Genomic DNA, 25133 nt, shown 5'->3' on the forward strand with positions numbered 1-25133 from the left:
AGTAGCGTTGTCCGTGGCCCTGGACGGCCTCTCTCTCCCTCAATCTGGCCAGCCCAGCCACGTCTCGATGGTGCCAGCACACCTCCCGCGAGGTCCCCTCTCCAGGGGGCGGGCCCCGCCCCGCCCACTGCGGCCCTAGCAACCACATCCGGGACTCAGCCGGCGCCGTTGCCCGGGTAATTTTCTGGCTGCGGCCAGTCCTAGAGGGGTGTGAGCCTGGGTCCAGATGCACCTGCCCGAGCTTGCCCCAGGGCGCGCGGGCCTGGTCTTGAGTGGTCGGAGGTCCAGGAGCCCTTAGCATAACTTTCTCAGTCACACACCTCAGCCTCACGCGTTAGGCTTTCCCCCAACAGATGGTGAGCCGGTGGCGGGAGGGCGCCTCGCAATCTCAGGAGAGCCAAAGCTTCTTTCTCAACTGCCGGAGAGCACGCAGAAGGTTATTCCAAACCCGCGGGCTTTGAGAGGGTGGAGGGAATGCGGGGTTTAGGGAGCAGACGGGATGCGGGTGCTTCACTCTCCTTCCCCAGTGCCCCACGCTGTCCACTCACGCCCACCCACTTCTGGACGACCAGACTAGACACCCTTGTTCGGCATCCCTGAGTTATGATTTGCTGTCTTTGTGATCACTTTCTGCTCTGCTTGCTGGCAGAGAGTGGATCCGTGATACTTTTCTCTCCTGCTTCTCTTTACTCAGATGACCGATTTCTGCTTTCTTTGCTTGCCCCATTACTTAATAGATCACTGCCCTGTCTACAGAGACCTCCGAACAGTCCTCTTGGATCCCGTTATAGTTTCCTAAGTGAAGGCCCCAACCTGCACTTCGGCTATTCTGCCTGTCCCCGCACAGTACGGCTCAGCCGTGGTGCTAGACCCTTGAAGCTCATTTGCATACAGGACGTACCGGTGATCCAGCCGCGCTAGTCTCCCTTCCAGGTTCTAGACTGCTTTTGACAGCCCTGTCACTTGCAGAAATGACAAAGGTAACAGCGCACTCCGTGGAATCTACCCCTCTAGACCAGACTTCTCACCTGCCTTGTCAAATTAGCTGACAAGACATTTTTAATGGCTAAGTGCCCGAAGGCAGAATTCTGCCTCTTTGGATTTGTAGGGAGTTTCAGCATAGTGAACCATACATCCCTGTACAAATACCTATCCCATATCTGTGAAGAGTAAATGCACCACAAATGTTTCAAAAGTAAATACCAATATTTATTGTCTGAGATTTCCAGGACACCTTCTCTGACAAAAACCGTAATGAAATTCCAAAACGTAAATCTGTGGTTGCATGTTGAATCGCTTCAGTTGTGTCTGACCCTTTACTATCCCACGGACTGTAGCCCGGCAGGTTCCTGCTCCATGGGGATTCTCCATTCAAGAATACTGGAGTGAGTTGTCGTGCCCGCCTCCAGGGGAAATGGATGAATATATATTAGCTCTAGTTCTACAGTTTACTGTGGATTTTGTGGTTCGAAGCATTCCTGTTAGTCTTCTCAATTATAAGAGAAGGATCCCCATCTAGAATGCTTCTGCTGCTGCTGCTAAGTCGCTTCAGTCGTGTCTGTGCGACCCCATAAACAGCAGCCCACCAGGCTCCCCCGCCCCTGGGATTCTCCAGGCAAGAACACTGGAGTGGGTTGCCATTTCCCTGTCCAATGCATGAAAGTGAGAAGTGAAAGTGAAGTCGCTCAGTCGTGTCCGACTCTTAGCGACCCCATGGACTGCAGCCCACCAGACTCCTCGGTTCATGGGACTCTCCAGGCAAGAGTACTGGAGTGGGGTGCCATTGCCATCTAGAATAATTACTGCTTTTATTATGTAGGAACAGAATGGAACTTAGTAGCCAGTACAAGGATTAGAGTTTCAGAAGGATGACTAGGAAGAGGTGGGTGACAGTGCTCAGTGGTACCAGAAAGATGTGTACTTAACTGTTTGGGCTGGCTGGGGCTGTAAGGATTCCTGCCAGCTGTCTCTTGAGTTTGGAGACATTTAACTAAAGATATCTGTTAGACCATTAAGCTCAGAAGTATTTCTGATATTAAAAAGGTAGACACTTGGTTTAGTTATTTGTCCTTAGCTGGATCGTTTTCTTGGCAGCTGCTGGTTTTGATAGAAATTCAGATGTGGTTGGAACTGATGCTAACTTCTACTTGGTGAGGGTGCTGTGAATCATTTTAGGTGCTCTCTGGTCCAGTGTGATTCTGCTAGTGTGCACAGTTAGTCCTTATATTAATGCATAGTGTTATGCTGTGCAAGGCTATAGACAGGATTCATCCTCCTATGATTTTTGCTACCTGCAGGGAAATTAGAAAGTAGGAAGGCCTGAAGGATACACTGGAAATTACTTCAGCTGGTGACGGAAAACAGTGACAGTCTATGCACTTTCTTTGGGAAAAAAAGGAAGTAGTAGCTTTTATTCTTGGGTTTGGGGAAATTTTTTCATGCTGACTCAAAAGACTGTTTTAAACCGAGTCCTGCTTAGATGGAGACTCTCTCTCACTCTATGCTTCCTTCCCTCACCCTTTCCCTTGATCCCTCCCCCCACCCCCTTGCTTTCTCACTCCCTAATTGCCTACAGCTTGGGGAATTCTTCCTGCCCATTTTCCTTGGGAAAAATAGAAGATTACTATTTTCCTTTTAATTGGCATTGTGTTTGGAGAAGTATAACAAGAAGGGAATAGCTGCCTGCCATATATGCTTGACAGGGAGCTTATCTAATCACTAACCTTTGCACTGCTATTGGCTATTATTCAGCTTTAGAAAAATCAGGTACCATTTATTCGCTTGGCTTATGGGGGGACTGTAGCAGCCTGTTTTTTATTTATTGACTAGGAAGAAAAGCAGGCAGTGGGTTAAAGGATATTGTTATTTATCATTATATATATTTCAGTGTTATTCTCTGAAAGTAAACTCTTTATTAAAGGGTACTGATTCTCCTCCTCCTCCTCCTCCTAAGTCACTTCAGTCGTGTCCGACTCTGTGCGACCCCATAGACGGCAGCCCACCAGGCTCCCCCGTCCCTGGGATTATCCAGGCAAGAACACTTAATGCAATATTTAAATAAGCCCATGAAAAGTAGAATGGGTAGAACATAAAGTAGAAATTGTTTTAACTACAAAGGAAAAAACTTATAATTCCATTGTCTACAGTTAACATCAACATTTTGGTCAATATCTTATGCAAATTTTTTTCTTCATTTATTTAACAAATTGTTATTGGGAACCTACAGTTAGCCGGGCGCCAAGCACTGTAGGAACAGCCGTGAGCCTCTGCCTTCAAGGAACTTTCAGTATAGGTTGTATTTGTTGGCATGCAATTCTGTATTTTGCTTTTCCCACTTAATATTGATATATTATGAAATTTCCCTCATATCATTAAACATTCTCCTTCAGGGGCTCAATAGTATTTTAACATATAGATATTCATAAGTTATTTATCTAATCCTTTTTGCTACAGATCTGGATTACTTTAAGTTTTCTCTATAATTATAAAACAACCAAGTAGGAAACAGTCTTGTGTGGTATAATTCTAAGACGAATTCCAATGACTTTCACCTTGTATAATTCCTTCCTCTGCGAACAGGACAGGCTGTCATTCTATGATTATATTATACGCAAGAGGAATTTTGCAGATGTAACTGAAGTAACTACTCACTGACTTTGAGTTACTCAAAACGAAGTTAATCTGGCTAGTCCTAAACTGACTAAATGAATCTTATATTTTATTTATTTTACTGAAGTATCATTGATTTGCAATATTATATTAGTCTCAAATGTACAAAATAGTGATTCAATATTTCTACAGATTATACTCCATTTAAATTTATTACAAAATAATAGCTACATTTTCCTGTGCTATGCAATATATCCTTGTTACTTATTTATTCTATGTGTAGTAGTTTGTATCTCTTACTCCCATACAGCTACGTTGCCCTCCTCCTTTCCCTCTGCTCACTGGTGATCACTAGTTCGTTCTCTGTGAGTCTGTCTCTGTTTCGTTATATACATTCCTTTGTTTTAGATTCTACGTGAACGTGTTAACAAAGTGTTTGTCTTTCCCTGACTTATTTCACAAAGCATAATACCCCCAGCTCCATCCACATTTTTGCAAATGGCAAAGTTTCATTCTTTTTTGTGGCTGAGCAATATTCTATTATGTATTTATACATAATATACACCTTTATCCATTCACCTGTTGATAGACACTTAGGTTGCTTCCATATCCTGGCTGTTGTAAGTGATGCTGTTATTAACAGTGGGGTGTGTGTATCTTTTCAAATTAATGTTTTTGTTTTCTTCACATATATATATACACACAGCACTGAATTGCTAGATCCTATGGTAGTTTGTTTCCAGTTTTTTGAAGAACCTCCATACTATTTTCCATATTGTTGCATCAATTTACATTTCTGCCAACAGTGTACAAAGGTTTCCTTTTCTCCGCATTGTTGCCAATGTTTGTTATTGTTTTTGATGATAGCCTTTCTGACAGGTATGAGGTGATATCCTACTGTGGTTTTGATTTGCATTTTCCTGAGGATTATGATGTTGAGCATCATTTCATGTGCCTGTTGGCCATCTGTGTATCTTTTTTGGAAAAATGTCTTATCAGATCTTCTGCCTATTTTTAATTGAGTTGTTTGGTTTTTGGTATTGAGTTGTATGGGCTATTTATATAGTTTGGATATTATTCCCTTCTTGGTCACATCATTCACAAGTAAGCTGTCTTTTCATTTTGTTTATGGTTTCCTTTGCAGTCCAAAAGCCTTCAAGTTTAACTGGGTTATATGAACCTTTTAAAAGCATAGTTTTCTCTAGCTGATGGCAGCAGAGGAAATTAGAGAGATTTGAAGCTTGAGAGAGATTTGACGTGAGAAAGGTTCTCTGTTGCTGAAATAAAGAGGACCCCAGGTCAGTACCTGAGAGAGGCCTCCAAGAGCTAAGGGTAATCTCTGCTCACAGTCAACAAAAAACCAGGGACCTCAGTCCTACACGGAGAAGGAGATGGCACCCCACTCCAGTACTCTTGCCTGGAAAATCCCATGGATGGAGGAGCCTGGAAGGCTGCAGTCCATGGGGTCGCTGAGGGTTGGACACGACTGAACGACTTCACTTTCACTTTTCACTTTCATGCATTGGAGAAGAAGATGGCAACCCATTCCAGTGTTCTTGCCTGGAGAATCCCAGGGACGGGGGAGCCTGGTGGGCTGCCGTCTATGGGGTCACACAGTCAGACACAACTAAAGTGACTTAGCAGCAGCATCAGTCCTACAACCACAGAAGTCTAAGTTCTTTACCAGCTGAGCCACAAGAGAAGCCCAAGAATACTGGAGTGGGTAGCCTATCCCTTCTCCAGCGGATCTTCCCCACCCAGGAACCAAACTAGGGTCTCCTGCATTGCAGGCGGATTCTTTACCAACTGAGCTATCAGGGAAGCCCACAGATAACCTGAATGAACTTGGGAGCAAATTCTCCCCCAGCTTCTGGATAGAGCCCAGCCTGACTGGCATCTTGATTTCAGCCCTCTAAGACACTAAGCAGAGGACTCAGTTAAGCCTACCTGGACTTCTGGCTAGTTACATGAGATAATAAATGGATATTGTTTTAAGCTACTCCTGCTGCTGCTAAGTCACTTCAGTCGTGTCCAACTCTGCGACCCCATAGATGGCAGCCCACCTAAATGTCTGTTAATTTGTTACACAGCAAAAGAAAATGAATATATTTGTAAGATAGATTATTTTTATATCTCTAATTTTGAGGGAGATGGAATAAAATGGTAGGTATGGACTTGCTGGATAAAAAGTTATGCACATTTTTTAAGTTTTCATGTTATATTGCTAATTTGCCCTCAGCAAGCTTTGTACCAACTTATGTACATCCTAGCAATGTATGTCGGAGAAGGCAATGGCACCCCACTCCAGTACTCTTGCCTGGAAAATCCCATGGACGGAGAACCCTGGTAGGCTGCAGTCCATGGGGTCGCTAAGAATCGAACACGACTGAGCAACTTCACTTTCACTTTTCACTTTCATGCATTGGAGAAGGAAATGGCAACCCGCTCCAGTGTTCTTGCCTGGAGAATCCCAGGGACGGTGGAGCCTGATGGGCTGCCGTCTATGGGGTCGCACAGAGTTGGACACGACTGAAGTGACTTAGCAGCAGCAGCAGCAGCAATGTATGTTACTGCATCCCAGCAAACCCTAGATACTGCTGTTTTGGTAAGCAAAAACAAAAAGGTAGCTCCTGTTTTGAAGGAAGATTTACATTTCTCTTACTACTAGTAGAATGGACAATTGTTTTCTTTATTTGGAGTTCAGTTGGTAAGTCTATTTTAGTGAGTTGCCTAGTCTTAGTCTTCAGTTCGCTTCACTGTTGGTACAGAGAAAATAGTTCCTGCTGGTGCTGCTGCTGCTGCTAAGTCGCTTCAGTCGTGTCCAACTCTGTGCGACCCCATAGACGGCAGCCCACCAGGCTCCCCCGTCCCTGGGATTCTCCAGTCAAGAACACTGGAGTGGGTTGCCATTTCCTTCTCCAAAAGTAGTTCCTAACTGCTAGTAAGTAGTACAGCATTTCTCTGCTGTAATATCTTCAAGGGGTTGTTGTTTTTGTTCAGTCGCTAAGTAGTGTCTGACACTTTGCGACCTCATGGGCTATAGGACACCAAATTCCTCTTTCCTCCACTGTCTCATGGAGTTTGCTCAAATTCATGCCCATCTTCAAGGAGTAGCATGATTGAGAGAATTATTACTTCTAAGAAATATTAGCTGCTGCCATCATTCCCTGCAAAAAACAAAAAGCCCAGCCACTGGACTGTGGGAGAATGGAAAATTCCCATTCTCAATGAATTCAGCTTCATTGATTAGGCAGTATTGCCTAACTTTGCTAGGGAAAAAGCCTGGCTTATCTGATTTGGCGTTGGAAATTTGGTTGTTTCAGGAATAAAGATGTATTGCATCTTACCATGGAAAACTGTAACTTTGACAACTGTTTTAGAGGGAAATATATACTGTTAACTCTCAGGAAAAAAATCCTACTATCTTCCTAAAAAAAGTATCACTATGTTCAATTTGATCAAGATAATCATCTCTGATTGTGTGTATTATATTGCTTTATTTGTGATAGGATATGGGAGAAAATTCAAGTCACTTTTTCTGTAATCATTATTTGAGATGATAGGGTTTATACCTGACAAATGAAATAAAATGGAAGGAAAGAAGAGGAAAAAAGAAACAAAAACAAAAACAACCAAACAGAAAGAATTTACTCTTGGAGAGTAATTTTCCTTGGTTTTGACTTTTCTTAAAAAATTGGTTCTTGCTCCCTAAATTTCTGGAGGTTGGTATCCTTCCTAATAAGAGGAAGATATTTTTAATTTTTTATCCTGAAATAATGGTATATTTATAGGATATAGTAGAAAAATATGCAGGCAGTTTCCATATATAAGAATTTTTGTAGTTGAATGGTCAAATCTTATTTACTTAAAAGGTCAGCTCACCCTAAAATTGGATATGGGGTATGGATTCTGTTTATGTCCCCAGAATTCATAATGGCTGTTCTCCTGTGGAAACCTTATACTGCCTTTTGGGGTATATGTGGAGGGGGATAGGTTTGGAAAGGCATTGGAAACTCTATCTTTAGCTTGGTGCTGGAGGCATAGAATGTGTAACTGTTAGAGGAGCCATGCCATGTGTAAAAAGAATGGTGGACTTGACCTTGGAAAGCCTGGATTCTGGACTGCATTCAACCATGTTATAACCGTTTGAGCTTTGAAATCGTTTTACCTTCCTCCTGAGTTGTTTAGAATACAGGAAGTAAAGCAGTTTGGAAATTAACACCCTAGGCTCTCATAATTATTATTAAGATCATTTTTGCAACAACAAAAAAGATTCGTTTACTGGTTTTATTTCCTATAATAAAAATTACTTCTTTGTTTTAGCCAACAAAGGCAGAGGAATTTTGATAAAGTTTTGTGCAAAAAAAAAAAAATGCATGTGTTATCTTGAAACCTCCAAGGGCAGAGAGAAAAACTAGAGGAATGGAGTGTCTACCCTCTCACGTGGAAGGAAGTAACCCTCACCGCCAAACCCCCCACCCCCTTCATCAGATTAGCGTGTTTCCTGGGCCTGTAGGAGGCCCAAAGCCTGTGGATTCTAGTGGGGGAGATGCCACCTGGGAAGGCTGGGACCAGCTTATGTAGGGTGAGCATTCTCACTGCACTATTTGGCTTAAGAAGAGTTCTGCTTTCAGTGTATGTTTAAGGTGGGATTCTTGCTATCATTTGAAGTAGGATTTCACGAAATCTCAGAATTTTATAGATTGACACAGCGGAAGGGCACATTAAAGGGAAGATAATGATGATGAAAGGGAAAGGGAAAGTTGCTCAGTCATGTCCGACTCTTTGCAACCCCATGGATTATACAGTCCATGGAATTCTCCAGGCCAGAATATTGGGGTGGGCAGCCTATTCCTTCTCTAGTGGATCTTCCCAACCCAGGGATTGAACCCAGGTCTCCAGCACTGCAAGCAGATTCTTTACCGGCTGAGCCACAAAATGATGATGAGGTCATCAAATATTTATTGAGTACTTTGTAAGGTGCTAAATGCCGTGCTAAGCGCTTAACACGCTCTCACTGAATCTCACTGAATGTGCCATTACTCCACGAGGTACATGCTGTAGTCACCTTTATTTTACAAAAAAAGAGGGCCAAGGCTTCAGAGGCTTAAGTGAACTACCCAGGATCACCTTAAGTGCTAAATGCCAGTCACTTGTCAATTCAGGTTTGTCTGGCACCAAGGCCCATCTCCTCCCGCTGTGATAAGCCCTTTATTTTACAGATAAAGAAGTAGAGGTCCTGAGAGGTCGAGACCATGATCTCTCTCCTTCTTTTGTTTTTTTCCACATTGTATCTTCCCAGTACTTTGTTTATTCCCATGCGTTTTGTCAAGTATTTTCTGGCCTCCGTGCATTCGGCCAATGTGTCAAAGTGATAAAAAGTTACTAGATTTTTAAGCAACCAGAATAAGATTTCCGTTTTTAAAATTTGTAATGGAATCACTTGATTGGATTTTTAGCGAAGCATTCTACCAGACTCCTGTAAAGGAGACACTGTCTCCCATGTTCTATTAAAAGTTGGACCTTGTGACCACTGTCTATGTTTTTCTTTTAGAGAAGCCAGAGGGGCAGCCTGTGACTTCATGGGAAAAACAGCCACCAAAGATCTACCCAGCATCATTTTTAGTTCTTTAATTTTGGTAAGCTCACATTTTTAAAACAGATTAAATTTGTCTGATTTATTCCAGAAGTATATATTACGAAGCATTCAAAGGCAAGTGAGAACTCAAGGGGTCAGAGCAGAGCTCGAGAGCTTTTCACAGGGACACCATTTGGGAGGTAAGCATTTCTTCTGGAAGCTTCAGTTACTGTATTTTTAGAAACATGTTCCCATTCTTTTCATGATTATTAAAAGCATAACTAAATAGTATAAATTTTTTTTGATATTAAATTGACATATCATCACTAAAATTCCTCTTTTTTTTTTTTTTTTTAATGTTTCAAGTGACAGAGGATATTGTCAAGTCTTAGAAGGGTTCTACCATTTTCTACTCTACCCTAAAGAGACTTGGAAATTAGCGGCTGATGTTTTGCATGAAATTTCTGAATGCTTTTCTTCTTATCTCTGAGGCCTTCTGTGGAGAATTAAGAGGAGGCTGAATGCGCACATGGATAAAATGGATCATCTTAAAGGATTGAAGTTCCAAAAATACATCAGCAGGACTGGACAGGTTTGACATAATGAGATTTCTATTTTAGCTTGACTTCTGGAACTCCGAATAAACTGAACTGCACAAGGTCCTGGGGAGGAGGTTTCTCTTCTAAAATATTCTAGCTGCAGATAATATTTTTCTTATTCAGATCCTTTGAAGAAATGCATTTATTCATCTGTTTCCACAGAAATAAGACTATTAGACACTGACCAACTTTTAATATATGTAGTGGCTTAGAAAGCAATTTGTATCATACTAGAAAATAAATTTTTCTAAAGAAACAGACCCAGAGAGAGACGACATCTCTACATAAGCTCAGGGTGAGATGGCGGAAGCCCCTGTGGATGCCTCAACTCTGCCCGTAACTGTGAAGAAAAAGAAAAGTCTATCCATTGAAGAAAAGATCGACATCATAAATGCAGTAGAAAGCGGTAAGAAAAAAGCAGAGATTGCAGCTGAATATGGAATAAAGAAAAATTCATTGTCTTCTATTATGAAGAATAAAGACAAGGTTCTGGAAGCCTTTGAATCACTGAGATTTGATCCAAAGAGAAAAAGACTGAGAACGGCTTTTTACACAGACCTGGAAGAGGCACTAATGAGGTGGTACCGAATCGCTCAGTGTCTGAATGTGCCAGTTAATGGCCCAATGTTGCGGCTAAAAGCTAATGATTTTGCCCAGAAACTGGGACATAATGATTTTAAGTGCAGCAATGGGTGGCTGGATCGTTTTAAATCCAGGTATGGTCTAGTATTCAGAGCTCAACCTGTAGAAGCCACAGGTGTATCAGCAGACCCTTCAGCTGTCTGGCACCAAAACATACTTCCTTATTATTTAAATGATTATCATCCTAAAAATGTTTTTAATGTAAAAGAGACTGGGCTGCTTTATCGAATGTTGCCTACAAATACCTTTGCATTTAAAGGAGAAACCTGTTCAATTGGCAAGTTATGCAAAGACAGAATAACCCTGGTGGTCGGGACAAACATGGATGGCTCAGAGAAGCTTCCTCTGCTTCTCATTGGGAAAAACAGAAATCCACGTTGCTTCAAAGGCATAAAATCATTGCCTGTGTATTATGAAGCTAACAAAATGGCATGGATGACTGCAGAAGTATTTGAACAGTGGATGCAGAAGCTGGATGAGAGATTTCAAGCTCAGCAAAGAAGAGTGGTGATTTTTGTTGAATCTTCTCCTGCACACCCAGAGGTAAAAAACCTGAAGTCCATTGAATTAGCGTTCTTTCCATCATGTTTATCTTCCAAATTTATAGCTATGAAACAAGGTGTTATTAGAAGCCTTAAAATCAAATATCGACATTGTCTTATTAAGAAATTTCTAAGCTCTGTTGAAGGCAGCAAAGAATTTACCTTTTCCCTTCTAGATGCAGTTGATATATTGCATCTCTGTTGGAGGGCTGTCACCCCAGAGACTATTGTTAAGAGCTATGAAGAGGCAGGGTTCAAATCTCAAAGGGGAGAAAGCGAGGAGGCAAGTGCAGAGACAGGCACTGGCCTTGATTTGGTTGCCGACGCCCAGGCGGCAGGAGTGGAATTTCCCGAAGGCTTATCTGTAGAAGAGTATGCTGCCCTGGATGATGACTTAGAGACTTGTGAGGCAGCACCCAGCGGTGATGCTGTATGCCCCAAAGAAAGTGAATCAGATGAAACTGGATTTTATACTTCTGACGAGGAGGAGGATGGTGGGTCTCTGGAAAGTGAACTCCCTTTACCATCAAAAAATGAGGCAATAACTGCTTTAGATACTCTGAAAACTTTTCTTAGAAGTCAAGATATAAATGATGAGCTTCATAATGCTTTAGCAGACCTTGAAATTTTTATTAACTCTTTATCATCTAAGTAATTATTTATTGTACAACATCTGAAGATAATAGAGCTTTTTATAATGTATTTTATTATTAATATTTAAGGTATGTAAAGGGAAAATACCTCTTAAACCTAAAAAATGCCTAACTAATAATTTTTGGTTTAATTGCAGATGTCTTTGGTCTGTCTGCAGAGTAAAGTTCCCTAGGTAGATTAAATGATGAGTAAGTAAATGAAAAAAATGAATTTCAATTTAGTAAGATTTTGGGGAGTAGAAAATAAATTTCACAGGCCTTATATTTGAAGTATATGGTATATATGTCAAAAACAAAAAGAACTCTCCAACTGTTTGATTCACACAGGTTGAATTGGTGATTGCTATTTTCTATTTTTTTCAAGTTCAGATCACATTGTAAGATATTTTAATTTTTCTACCTCGTCTAAGAACCAAACATATATCTGTTGGTTAGATACTTATTTTTATAAACATACACTAACTAGACTCTGAAATATCAAGTGCTAATTTTAAATTATTTTTCTCATGACTAGCTAATCATCCTAATAAAAATTATGAAAAATTACTGAAAAAAAACTGACCCAATTATAAACCCAGATGATTAAAAATATGCATCTAACTTTAAAATTATTTCTGTATATGGTCAAACGAAAGACTTATGACCTTATCACGTTTCCTTAAATCATCTATATCCAGAAGATAATATGGATTCTTCCTAAATATTTGTATGTATATGTGTGTGTGTTAACAGAAAAGTGCATTATTAAAATATGTATTAAACTCTTTTTATATTTTAATAAGATTACTCTTTAAAAATGTGAAGAAACATATGCAGTTACTAAAAAAGAAAATATGTAATTCTTAGTTCTCTGATTTTAAGAGCTGAAATAATTTATAACATTGGATTTTTTTTATTTTACTGAATTTTGTTTTCAGGACAAACTGATTGTTTATTCAGGGTATTTTGATTTTTTTTTTTTCAAATTCAGTGGGTAGCATTTTGGATTAACTTTTTGTTTGAGGAAGTTTTGTATTCAGAATGTTTTAAAATATTGTATGAAATTATTTATATTCCATAAAATAGTCTTTAACCAGTAGAAAAATATAACAATGTGTCTGACTTTTTTGTTGTTAAATTTTAAATACATTTAAGTTATTAGATCTAATTTAGTGTCCCCTTTGAAAAGTATTTTGAAAAAGTATAAAACATTATACCAATGATTTTTATTCTGAATTATTAGTCTGCCAACAGAAGACACATTTGGAAGTGACTATTTATAGAAAGTATTTTTATTTTCCACTGTTGATTTACTTTGCATTGAGATTTAGTAGTTGTTAAGCCTGAAAAATGTATTCATATTAAAGTTTCTTTTAGAGTAAAATATAGATTGTTTATATTTAATTAAAAGCATTTTTATTAATGACTTGGTTTAAAATTTTAATGTGATGGAATCATGGACCTAAATCATGGACCTTGATCTCTCTTAAGAGCCCCACTTGTAACTAAAGTACCCGGTAAATACTGAGCCCTCAATAACTTTTTTCTTTTTCTCCACTTCATACCATTTGGATATCAAATATTTTATTTAATCATTCCAGATGACATAAGAATTATTATCTCCATTTTTACAGATGAGGAAATTAAAACCTGGAACAGTGATCTGGTTAAAATCTCAGGACGAAAACTAAAATGCAGTAGTTCCCCATCACCTAGTCCTGTGTTCTGCTAACTATATACCACAATACATACTTCTTTTCTGTACTCTATAAAAGAAAATTCTATGGGTTTTTTTCCTCTTGAACTTAGGGTTCTGAGATCAAAAGTATTTCAGAGACTAACCTGAGTCTTTGCTGTTAGCTGTATTCAGACCTCTCTCCTAAGAACACTGTTGCTAATGAAATACCAGGACTTTCTGATCTGGTACTCTGTACCATTTTAACACAGAAGTTCCTTGGAGTTCTAGTGAAAATATTTAAAAACAACTTTAATATTCCCTAAGTGTTGAAAGAACCTACTCATTTCCTCTATATGACATCATCCATTTTTTACTTCTGGGCATAATAAATCTCAAGGTGATAAAATAAGGCAAGGCTCCTATGAAGACTTAGAAAAAGGTGCCCGAGATTCAAATCAAAGATAAACTTTAAACTGTCGACGGTGTACACAATTCCATGTAGTTTACAAGACATATAGATTTAGATCATTTTCAGAACAAAACGAAAAAGTCACTTTCCCTAAGACAGTCACTACTGTCTGCCTCACTCCTGATCTATCTTCTCTATACACGGTCGCAAAGAGTTGGACGCGACTGAGTGACTCTCACACACACACACACACACACACACATACACGGTCAGTACAGAGTTGGGACTAAATGTCACTTGTCTTTTCAAAGAAGAACTTGATTTACAATTCATTAGTTTTTCAATTAAACGTGACATTATTCTTCCTTACTAATTCCTGTTGTTTCAACAATGTTTTTGCCTGTTTCTACTTCATCAAGCAACAAATTTTATGTTGAATTTGGGACACTTTCACTCCATCAGTGAGGGGTTTGGTTTAGGATAAAAGAGGACAACGAGTAAATCAAGGCCTATTGGGTTTTATGGTACCTGCCTGGCTTCTTATTTGGATCTAAGATCAAATGTTAAACCTCCTTTTTAACTTATACAAAGCAGAATAATTGGAAGGGGAAGTAAAGTAGGAGAGGAAGAGTCAGAGGAGAGCTTGCAACACAAATGCCTCAGATTTTAAAAGAAGCCTTTTCAGTCTCTCTTCCAGCAGGGGCTCCGTAGAAACTGGCAGACAGAAGTTTGCCCTCAGGGAAAATAGCACCACACGTCTGCTCAGAGGTTCAGAGTCCAGTGGTGGGTTGCATCTTTGTCAGCACTAAAGGTTTTCCAGGCTAAGTGCAGGCTGGGAGGAGATCTCTTGAGAGAAAGGGGCCACAATATGCGTACAATTTAAGTTCTCAGAAAACATTTCAGTCACCGGATATTTAAATCTAGTCATAGTCCTGTGCTGTCTTGCAAAAGACTTTTCCTTTCTCTGAATCTCAGTTTCTTTCATTCATAAAAGGAGACTGACACTTCATTTGAATTTATTTTGCAGATGAAAGAAAAATTTGAATGTGAATGCTTTCAGCAAACTCGAAGTGTTCCACAATTATAGCGAATGACTGAAAGGCGCTTCCAGGTCACTACTCCCAGATATGCCCAAGTATTGATGTTGTGCTCACTAAACGCCAATGAGAATTTTCTCGTTGAAATTTCTTCTGTGCAGTAAAATAGGACAGTCAACATTTCTAGAAATATGCCATTTAACTGTAGAAATAAAAAATCATTTCTGTTTTGAATGAGGGAATAAGGTGACTTACAAAGCTTCATTTTTTTAAAAAAAATTGATCCTCATGGAAAGCAATTCAATAAAATAAGTACTCATTGCAAAGTAGCTTTCTAAGTAGCCTGTCATTAGCTGATTGAATTGCACTGTGTATCTGAGGGTAACCCAGAGTCTGGGGAAAGACTAATAAACACACTATTATTGTAATCTTCTTGGGCTGCCATAACCAAATACCATTGACCGGGTGGCTTAAATAACAGAAATTTATTTTCTCACAGTTCTAGAGGCCAGAAGTCTTGAAATCAGGGTGCCAGCTGGTCAGTTTATGGTGAGGAATTCTGCCTTGGGCTGCAGACAGTCATGGTCTTCCAGATGCTCATGTGGCCTCTGCTTTGTCAGTACAGGGAGAGAGAGAAAGTGCTAGCACTCTGATGCCTCTTCTTGTAAGAGCACTGTCCCATTGTGAAGGGCCCATCTTCATGACCTCATATAACCCCGATTATGTTCTCAAAGCCCCATCTCCAAGTACCATCACACTGGAGAGTTAGGGCTTTAACATATGAATTATGAGTCATCCAACTACCCCCGTACCGATGAAAGTACAGTTGACCCTTGAAAAACACAAGTTTGAATGGCAAGGGTCCACTTGGATGTGGATTCCTTTTGCTAAACATGTACTACAGTACTACACTGGTCCTCCACTGGTTGAACGCCTGTATACAGAGGCACACTGTAAAGTTATACACGTGTTCTCAATATCCTGGGGGGTCAGTGCCCCTAACCCCGACACTGTTCAAGGGTTAACTTTTCACATATCAATCAGCCTCGTTTTCAATTTGCTCTAAACTAAAAGGACGTGTATATTTCAGAACTGATTAATTAGCAGTAGCTATTAGCAAAGACTTTAAAGCTTATGAAACTTTAAGAAGAAATGGGGACATATTTCATGTCCTTGAACAAATGGGAAGACTCAGGCACATTTCAATATTGAGGAAATATTCAATATTTCCTCCAAGTTAATGTCAAACAAAATCCCCTTGCAGGTTTGTTGAAGGTTTTGCAAAATATTGTTTGAAAATCTTGAAAAAATAATTCTGATTTGTATCTGGAAAAATAAAAATGTATCAATATCTAAGAAATTCTTGAAAAATAAAAATAAGTAGTATTTGACCTATACCAGAAGTTTAAGCAATATGATGTTGGCAAGAGAATTAATAGGTCAATCAAAAGAATGATATATGATGTCTAGAAAAAAACAAAGAATTTGCATATGATAAAAATGGTTTTTATTCAGTGGTGAAAAAGATGGATTATTCAGTAACTGATATTGAGGCAATTGGCTAAGAGAAAAGGAATTTTTAAAGTCATATTCAAAATGAATCCTAGAAGGAGTAAAAACTTAGAAGGAAGAAAAGCAAAAAAGGAAGAAAGGAAGGATGAGAGGAAAGGAAAAAGAAAGGACACAGAAAAAAAAGAGAGAAAGGAAAGAAACTTGTAAACACTAGGGACAAAAAAGGTAAACCTTTTAATAGAGAAGATCTTCTAAAAAAATATGACACTCAAGAAAACACTTGAGTATGAATATATTTTCAACAACACTAGAAATCAAAGAAATACAAGCAAAATGGGATAGCTTTGTGGGGGAGGTTTAGCATGTTAGAAAGATTATGAAGAATGATAATACTAAATAGAGACAGGATAGAAAAATGGATGCACTGCTGTCAGAAATAAAAATTGATACACTGTTACTATAATTATAGCTGGCTTGTATTAAATGCTTACTAATTACCAAACTATTCTAAGTGTTTCACATGTTACCTCACTCAATCCTCAGAATGATTCCAATTATTATCATTCCCATTTTACCAATGAGAAAATTTAAGTATAGCTACAGTTACAGGAAATCCCATGGACTAAGGAGCCTGGTAGGCTACAGTCCATGGGGTCGCAAAAGAGTTATACACGACTTAGTGACTGAACAACAACAGCTAATAAATAACAAAATGAAGATTTAAACATAGAAAACCTGACTTAGAAATATGTTGTACATGATAAAAACAAAACAGAGATAACAAGAATATTTGTTGTAGTGTGTACATAGGGCCATGGGATTCCCAGGTGGCTCAACAGTAAAGAATTCGCCTGCCATTGCAGGAGATGCAGGAGACTTGGTCAGTCCTTGGGTCAGGAAGATCCCCTGCAGAAGGGAATGGCAACCCGCTCCAGTATTCTTGCCTGGAAAGTGCCATGGACAGCAGAGCTTCGTGGGCTACTGTCCCTGGATTCACAAAGAGCTGGACATAGCTGACTGAGCACACGTGCAGGGCAGGCCATAGTCCCACATCCAAAACCTCGGAGGCATATATGTTTCAGAACTTCTCAGGTTTGAAAAAGAGACTATATGCATATACTTCATATTATATAACACCCCTGGGAATACTAGGGTAGCATCCCACAACCAAACATTAATAATTTTGTAATGAAACATATTCACTTGAAGTCAGATATGTAAAGATTATAAATAGCTTAGCAGCTTCATAGTTTTTATTGCCAAATAAGTCCATGTCAGTCAGCTTTTACCACCACAAGTCTACAAAAAGGTTTTCAGAGCTTTACATGTTTCAGAATGCAGATAGCAGATTGCAATCCTATAACAAAGCAAAAGACTGAAAACTATCTGAATGTTTTAAAGAGAATTGATTAAATATATGTTTACATTGATGAAATATCAACATCTAAACTTTAAGAAATTTCTTTTACTGTGTGTATTTGCGAATTTGCTTGCATGAACTGAATGTTTTCTAAATTCAAGTTGTTCTAAATTTCAAATTCTGGAACTAAAATCTTCTTATTCTCCTTGTTGAACATCTTACTGTCACCACAAGGCTAGGAAATTCCTTGCCAAGTAAAACAGAAACTATACATAATATTGAATTGGTGAAAAACTAGACTTACTGGTTTAACGTATTATGAATTATAATACATGTTCGTCTTTGGGCATTAGCCCAATACAAGTCCAAAGAAATCAGCTTCCTTGATCGGAGAACTCTTGGCCAGTGTGTCAGGGAGAAAAATCAAAAGAATAAGAGCCCTATTTCATTCCACTTTTACTTATTTTTTTCTGAGTCATCAAATCCCAACAAGATCATGTTTTGCTTTTTAAAGGACTGCTGTTTAATCCCATTATATCTTTCCAAGAGTACCTATTAAATATAAGCCGGTTGTTGATATGATTAATACTTGCTCAATTGGGGAACTCAGTGATGTTACAGATAGTCTTGTTTCCTGTATTAGGCATAAAGACCAGGTTTTGTTTTGTTTTCCTCTAACTTCCTCTTTGAATGCCACTAAACTCCCCTGTTGTTAATGCCAAGTCACACCAGTGTTGCTGGCTGATGCCACACCTTATTTTTCGTATTGCAAAATGGATAACTCAGCATGGAGATAAGAGTCATTTTCATGTTACTACCTGCCCCACTGAGCAACCACTTCCAAAAAAAGATTCAGAATTACTTCTCTCAACACTTGGAGTGGTTTGCAGAGAGATATTTGCCCCACCCCTACACTCTAAATATCTAGGAGAATCTCATACTGTTTGTGCAATGAACAATTACCAAGTTAAATTAAGCAAATTAGTTACCAAAAATTAAGAAAGCAAAATAAAGCAAATAATAACAAAAAAGACTCAGACCTATGCACTGCAACTATTTTAATTGTTATAAAGTCAGCCAACAATAAGCTTGGTAAAAGAAGCTGCCAAGTCGCTTCAGTCGTGTCCGACTCTGTGCGACCCCATAGATGGCAGCCCACCAGGCTCCCCGGTCTCTGGGGTTCTCCAGGCAAGAACACTGGAGTGGGTTGCCATTTCCTCCTCCAATGCATGAAAGTGAAAAGTGAAAGTGAAGTCGCTCAGTCATGTCTGACTCTTAGCGACCCCATGGACTGCAGCCTACCAGGCTCCTCCATCCATGGGATTTTCCAGGCAAGAGTACTGGAGTGGGGTGCCATTGCTTTCTCCGGGTAAAAGACTATATGCAGTATCACAAGAGAATAAGCACTAATTTGATATACTCTAATTTTTAATTTAAAAGTATAAGGAAGTATATATAAATATCTACCAATTTACATAATATGATGTTGGCTTCAGATTACCATATATATCCTTTATTTTCTTAATTTATTCCTAAATATTTTATAGTTTGATTGCTACAATGAACGTAATAGTTTCCTTTTTAATTTTCTGATTACTGCTATTGTGTTGCTGTTGTTTAGTCACTAAATCCTGTCCAACTCTTTGCAACCCCATGGACTATAGTCCACCAGGCTCCTCTGTCAATGGGGTTTTCCAGGCAAGAGTACTGGAGTGTGTTGCCATTTCCTTCACCAGGGGATCTTCCTGACCCAGGGATTGAACCCACTTTTTCCGCATTGGCAGCCAGATTCTTTACCACTGAGCCACCAGGGAAGCTCTACTGCTTAGTATAGAGACTGGTGAATGATTTTTAACTATATCTAGTCATATCATCAAGATTTCTTATTAATTCAAGTATGTTTTCTAGTCAGATCATTTTATTATTAAAATTGAAATCACAGTCTCTTGTGATTTTTAAAATTTATACTAAGCATTTTATTTTTCTCATCCCTACTTGAAGACCATGAAATAGTCCTCTGGATTTTCTTCTGGTAGCTTACAAGCTTTGTTTTCATATTTGGATTTATCCTGTGTGTAGTAGAGGCAAGGATGTAATCTAACTTTCTTAAAGCGAAAGTTATCACCCTCTGCTGACTAATTTACTCTTTTGTAATGCCTTTTGTATTTATAATAAGTTCCTGCACCCTCATTGAGTCGCGCTGAACAGTTTAGACCCTACAATGTCTGAGTAATTTTAAAATTAAATTAAATTTTAAACCAGAAGAAAGTTAATATTTAAGGGCAAAGATTGTTGTTTTTCTGCTACTTAACGGGAATGAGGGCTTGTGGACAAGTAAAGTTTAATTTTGTAAAAAAAAAAAAAAGTATGTTTTTGCATTCCTGAATTGTAGTTGTACAGTTTAAGTCTATTACAAGGCTAATAACCTTTCACAACAGCCACTGAGACTGAGACTTTGTCATTTTTTCCCCTACATTTGATCATTATCCGCCATATTCAATTATTCTGTTACAGAAATCATGCAAAATCCTAGGAGGTCCAGATTGATATTGCCTAATTTGTTTTGTTTCTCAGAGAGTTTTCCAAATAGACTCAATTCAAGCCTAGTGACTCCCCCCCCAAAAAAAATGGCTGTTTATTCCACAAGAATCTGTCACGCTCTTTATGTGAGGCACTGAGGATGTAACGGTGAGAGTGAAAAATATCCTTGCCGTTATGAAACTGGCAGGCTGGGGGGTGGGGGAGGGGGCAGACTATACTCAATAATGACACACAAAATATAAAATTACAACCGTGCTAAAAACTCTGCAGGAGTAGTACCTGCTTCTATAAAATCATATAATATGGGAAACTGACCTAATCTCAAGGTCAAGAAGGAAGTGTCAGCTGAAACCTGAAGTTTGTCTAATAAATGTCAGTGAGGTAAAGGAGATGTTCTGGGCAAGGGCTCTGGGAGGGAAGGAACCTGAGTAGGTTAAAGAACCGGAAGAAAGCCTCTCAGGCGAGGAAAAGTGGCATGAGGCAGGTAGAGGGCAAGCCTGCCAGGCAGGCCTGGGTAAGCATTCACTCTCTAATTTAAAAAAAAAGAGTAAAAGGAGAAGTTGTCTCATCTTTGTTTTCCAAAGCCTGAACCATGTAAGAGAAGAGAGAGTGTGAGGAAAATAAAGTTTCCTCTCAAGATGAAAAAAGATTTCCTCCAGGTGTGGGGAGAAAACAAAGGCCCTGCGAGCCACACAGGAACGAGGAAGATTATAGCCACGGTCATTGAGAGGGACGTTGTTTGAGGGTCAAGGAACGAGGGGAACTGAGTTGGCTGTGCAGGGGGCCCAGCGCCCCTGGGGTGGGCAGTGCCTACTGCCCCAGCCAGGGAGGGGCATCAGCATCCCTCCCCCCTCGTGGCATCCTGGGACACCTTCTTTTGACAGCAGCCAGTACTCTTCTGGTGACCACGGAGAAATGGAATATTCCCTGTGACAAGGATGTCACAGTCATTACCAACTGCAGCCCTCTTATGTGAGCCAGTGAGCCCTCAGGGAACTCAGGAGGGAAGAAGAATCCCTGCCAGCTAGCAGCCATCAGACTGCAGCCACTCTCTGTGGTGAGCTCGGAGGAAAGCAAGTCCAGGATGTGAAACCACAGAACACTGGCCCCTGCTAGCTGAGGTGTGTATGAAAGGAATGATTTCAGTGGACCCAGACTCTTGCATCTTCCCATACGTAGAAAAGCACTAAATTCCTTAACTTGGGTTATCTGGTTTTCTTTCACAATAATCTTTTGAGGTTCAGACTCCCTGCTATTTTAGTCTCAAAATTTCTAAATGAATTGGCTCCTCCCCTCACTTCTTTGGGACGGTTTTCTCAGGGTCACTTGAGATGCTGTCTCCTGGGCTTGAAGTGCTAAAAATTCCCACTGAATAAAACATAACTCTCAACTTTTAGGTTGTGAATATTTTTTAAGTCAACAATTACAGCAACCACAAAGGGACCAGAACATATTCCTCTCCTATGCCTGAACTCTACGAGGATGCAAAGCCTTCATACCAGTAGAGGTATCAAGGTATACCTGTGTGTCTATCTGCCTCCTCAGGGAGTCCAAATGAATTTGAATGAGTGTCTCCTGCTTCTAGGATCTGCCGTATTGATTGAGGATCTGAAGTTTTATTCACTGGGGAAACATTATCTTTGAAACTTGCTTTCAAGAAGAAGTAACTGGATTATCCTCAGTTGAAGGACTGGGAAGATTTTGCTCAGTATAGGTGGCTGAGCAGGTTAAACTCAGTGAAAAAGGCACTGGGAAGACTCAGTTTGGATACTGAGTGGTTATCCTCTGCAGGTTATCCTCAGTTAAAAAGGTACTGGGAAGACTTAGTTTGAATATTGAGGGGTTATCCTCAGCTTACAGACTGGGAAGACTTTGCTCAAACACAGTAAGGTGAAACGGAGTTATTGGGGGAAGATTGGCTGTCATTTTTCCTAGAATTGGTTACCTTAATAGAATTTGTTGAAATAAAACTGAAATCTTATGAGAGCCTCTGAGCTCTGGACAAGGGATTCTCTCCTCCTGGCTGGCAATGGCTTTCTCAGGAAAGCTTGCAGGAGTGGAGGAGGAAAGACCTCATGCTTCGCAGTTATCCCTGTAAGGAAACTCGTGCACTTAACTAACCGGCTCAGCCAGGGACTCACATAATAACTGGCCGGTCTGCGACATGAGCACTTGTGGAAGTCTGAACTGTGCTGGAACCACCTGAGACACGTAAGAGGGGGCTGACACAGCTCTGGGGCAAAACCAGGAAAGTCAAACTCTCAAGCACCACACTGGGCCCATCACACACTCATCGCTAGCAATTTTTTTTTTACAAACTGACTTCACAGTGGGAAATAAAGGTTCAAAAATAAAAGAGAGAAGAACAACAGATTGCCGGCCTCCAGCTAACACCAGGGCTGCCCTGGTGGTTCAGACAGTAAAGAATCCGTTTGCAAGGTGGAAGACCTGTGTTTGATCCCTGGGTTGGGAAGATCCCCTGGATGAGGGCATGGCAACCCATCCCATGGACAGAGGACTTTGGGCAGGCTACAGCCCATGGGGTCGCACAGAGTCAGGCACAACTGAGTGACTAAGCATAGCACAGCTAATATCCCAACTGGGTAAATATATGTACAAAAATTACAAGTATTTGCTTAATTGGAAGTTAAAGGAAATCAAGCCCTAAAAATGAGGGGCTTTTCTATTGTGTACACAAATTAAGGTTAAAAAAAAGCTGGCTTGGTGAAACTTTAAACAAAGGCCTTCTAGAGGGAAACTTGCATTTCTCTATGTCTCTGAGTCAACAAAAGACTCTGAAATGTTTGGTGCAATCTCAAAAATGACAGAATGATCTCTGTTTCCAAGGCAAACCATTCAGTATCACAGTAATCCAAGCCTATGCCCCAACCAGTAATGCTGAAGAAGCTGAATGGTTCTATGATGACCTACAAGACCTTCTAGAACTAACACCCAAAAAAGATGTCCTTTTCATCATAGGGGCCTGGAGTGCAAAAGTAGGAAGTCAAGAGATACTTGGAGTAACAGGCAAATTTGGCCTTGGAGTACAAAATGAAGCAGGGCAAAGGCTAACAGAGTTTTGCCAAGAGAATGCACTGGTCATAGCAAACACCGTCTTCCAACAACACAAGAAAAGATTTGACACATGGACATCACCAGATGGTCAACACTGAAATCAGATTGATTATATCCTTTGCAGCCAAAGATGGAGAAAGAAGCTCGATAAAGTCAGCAAAAACAAGACCAAGAGCTGACTGTGACTCAGATCATGAACTCCTTATTGTAAAATTCAGACTTAAATTGAAGAAAGTAGGGAAAACCACTAGACCATTCAGGTATGACCTAAATCAAATCCTTTACAATTATACAGTAGAAGTGACAAATAGATTCAAGGGATTAGATCTGATAGAGTGCATGAAGAACTATGGACAGAGGTTCATGACATTGTACAGGAGGCAGTGATCAAGACTATCCCCAAGAAAAAGAAATGCAAAAAAGCAAAATGGTTGTCTGAGGAGGCCTTACAAATAGCTGAAAAAAGAAGAGAAGTGAAAGGTAAAGGAGAAAAGGAAAGATATACCCATTTGAATTCAGAGTTCCAAAGAATAGCAAGGAGAGATGAGAAAGCCTTCCTCAGTGATCAGTGCAAAGAAATAGAGGAAAACAATAGAATAGGAAAGACTAAAGATCTCTTCAAGAAAATTAGAGATACCAAGGGAACATTTCATGCAAAGATGGGCACAATAAACAACAGAAATGGTATGGACCTAACAGAAGCAGAAAATATTAAGAGGTGGCAAGACTACACAGAAGAACTGTACAAAAAGGATCTTCATGACCCAGATAACCATGACAGTGTGATCACTCACCTAGAGCCAGACATCCTGGAATGTGAAGTCAAGTGGGCCTTAGGAAGCATCACTACGAACATAACTAGTACAGGTGATGGAGTTCCAGTTGAGCTATTTCAAATCCTAAAAGATGATGCTGTGAAAGTGCTGCACTCAATATGCCAGCAAATTTGGAAAACTCAGCAGTGGCCACAGGACTGGAAAAGGTCAGTTTTCATTCCAGTCCCAAAGAAAGGCAATGCCAAAGAATGTTCAAACTACTGCACAACTGCACTCATTTCACATGCTAGCAAAGTAATGCTCAAAATTCTCCAAGCCAGGCTTCAACAGTACATGAACCATGAACTTCCAGATGTTCAGGCTGGATTTAGAAAAGGCAGAGGAACCAGATCAAATTGCCAACATCCACTGGATCATAGAAAAAGAGAATTCCAGAAAAACATCTATTTCTGCTTTATTGACTATGCCAAAGTCTTTGACTGGGTAGATCACAAGAAACTGTGGAAAATTCTTCAAGAGATGAGAATACCAGCCCGCTTTATCTGCCTCCTGAGAAATCTGTATACAGGTCAAGAAGCAACAGTTAGAACCGGACATGGAACAACAAATTGGTTCTAAAATGGGAAAGGAGTATGTCAAGGCTGTATATTGTCACCCTGCTTATTTAACTTATATGCAGAGTACATCATGTGAAATGCCAGGCTGGATAAAGCACAAGCTGGGATCAAGATTGCCAGGAGAATATTAATAACCTCAGATTCACAGATGACACCACCCTTATGGCAGAAAGTGAAAAGAGCCTCTTGATGAAAGTGAAGGAGGAGACTGAAAAAGTTGACTTAAAACTCAACATTCAAGAAACAAAGATCATGGCATCCGGTCCCATCACTTCATGGCGAATAGATGGGGAAACAATGAAAACAGTTTCAGACTTTATTTTGGGGGGCTCCAAAATCACTGCAGATGGTGACTGCAGCCATGAAATTAAAAGATGCTTGATCCTTGTAAGAAAAGCTATGACCAACCTAGACAGCATATTAAAAAGCAGAAATGTTACTTTGCCAACAGAGGTCTGTCTAGTCAAGGCTATGGTTTTTCCAGTGGTCATGTATGGATGTGATAGTTGGACTATAAAGAAAGCTG

At 39.8% G+C, this 25133-nt stretch overlaps 1 protein-coding gene across 7 annotated transcripts; it reads left to right on the forward strand.

The window, feature by feature from the left end:
• The first annotated feature begins 25 nt into the window (after positions 1 to 25).
• Positions 26 to 15055, forward strand: TIGD4 (tigger transposable element derived 4). Of its 7 annotated transcripts, none has more exons than XM_086346240.1 (5): positions 47 to 176; positions 738 to 980; positions 9297 to 9387; positions 9554 to 11812; positions 14717 to 15055. In XM_086346240.1, exon 4 carries the CDS (start codon positions 10087 to 10089, stop codon positions 11623 to 11625), a length of 1539 nt encoding a protein of 512 aa, XP_086202366.1. In that variant the 5' UTR covers positions 47 to 176; positions 738 to 980; positions 9297 to 9387; positions 9554 to 10086; the 3' UTR covers positions 11626 to 11812; positions 14717 to 15055. The 7 variants fall into 7 exon arrangements, with proteins under 7 accessions (XP_086202365.1, XP_086202369.1, XP_086202366.1 ...); XM_086346238.1 differs by having other exon boundaries at positions 111 to 436; XM_086346242.1 differs by having other exon boundaries at positions 111 to 436; positions 9554 to 10971.
• The last annotated feature ends 10078 nt before the right edge of the window (positions 15056 to 25133 follow it).

The sequence above is a fragment of the Bos grunniens genome, chromosome 17, assembly GCF_055505025.1.
Source record: "Bos grunniens cultivar Pamir isolate PY7600 chromosome 17, Bosgru_T2T1.0, whole genome shotgun sequence".
Taxonomy (NCBI): Eukaryota; Metazoa; Chordata; class Mammalia; order Artiodactyla; family Bovidae; genus Bos; species Bos grunniens.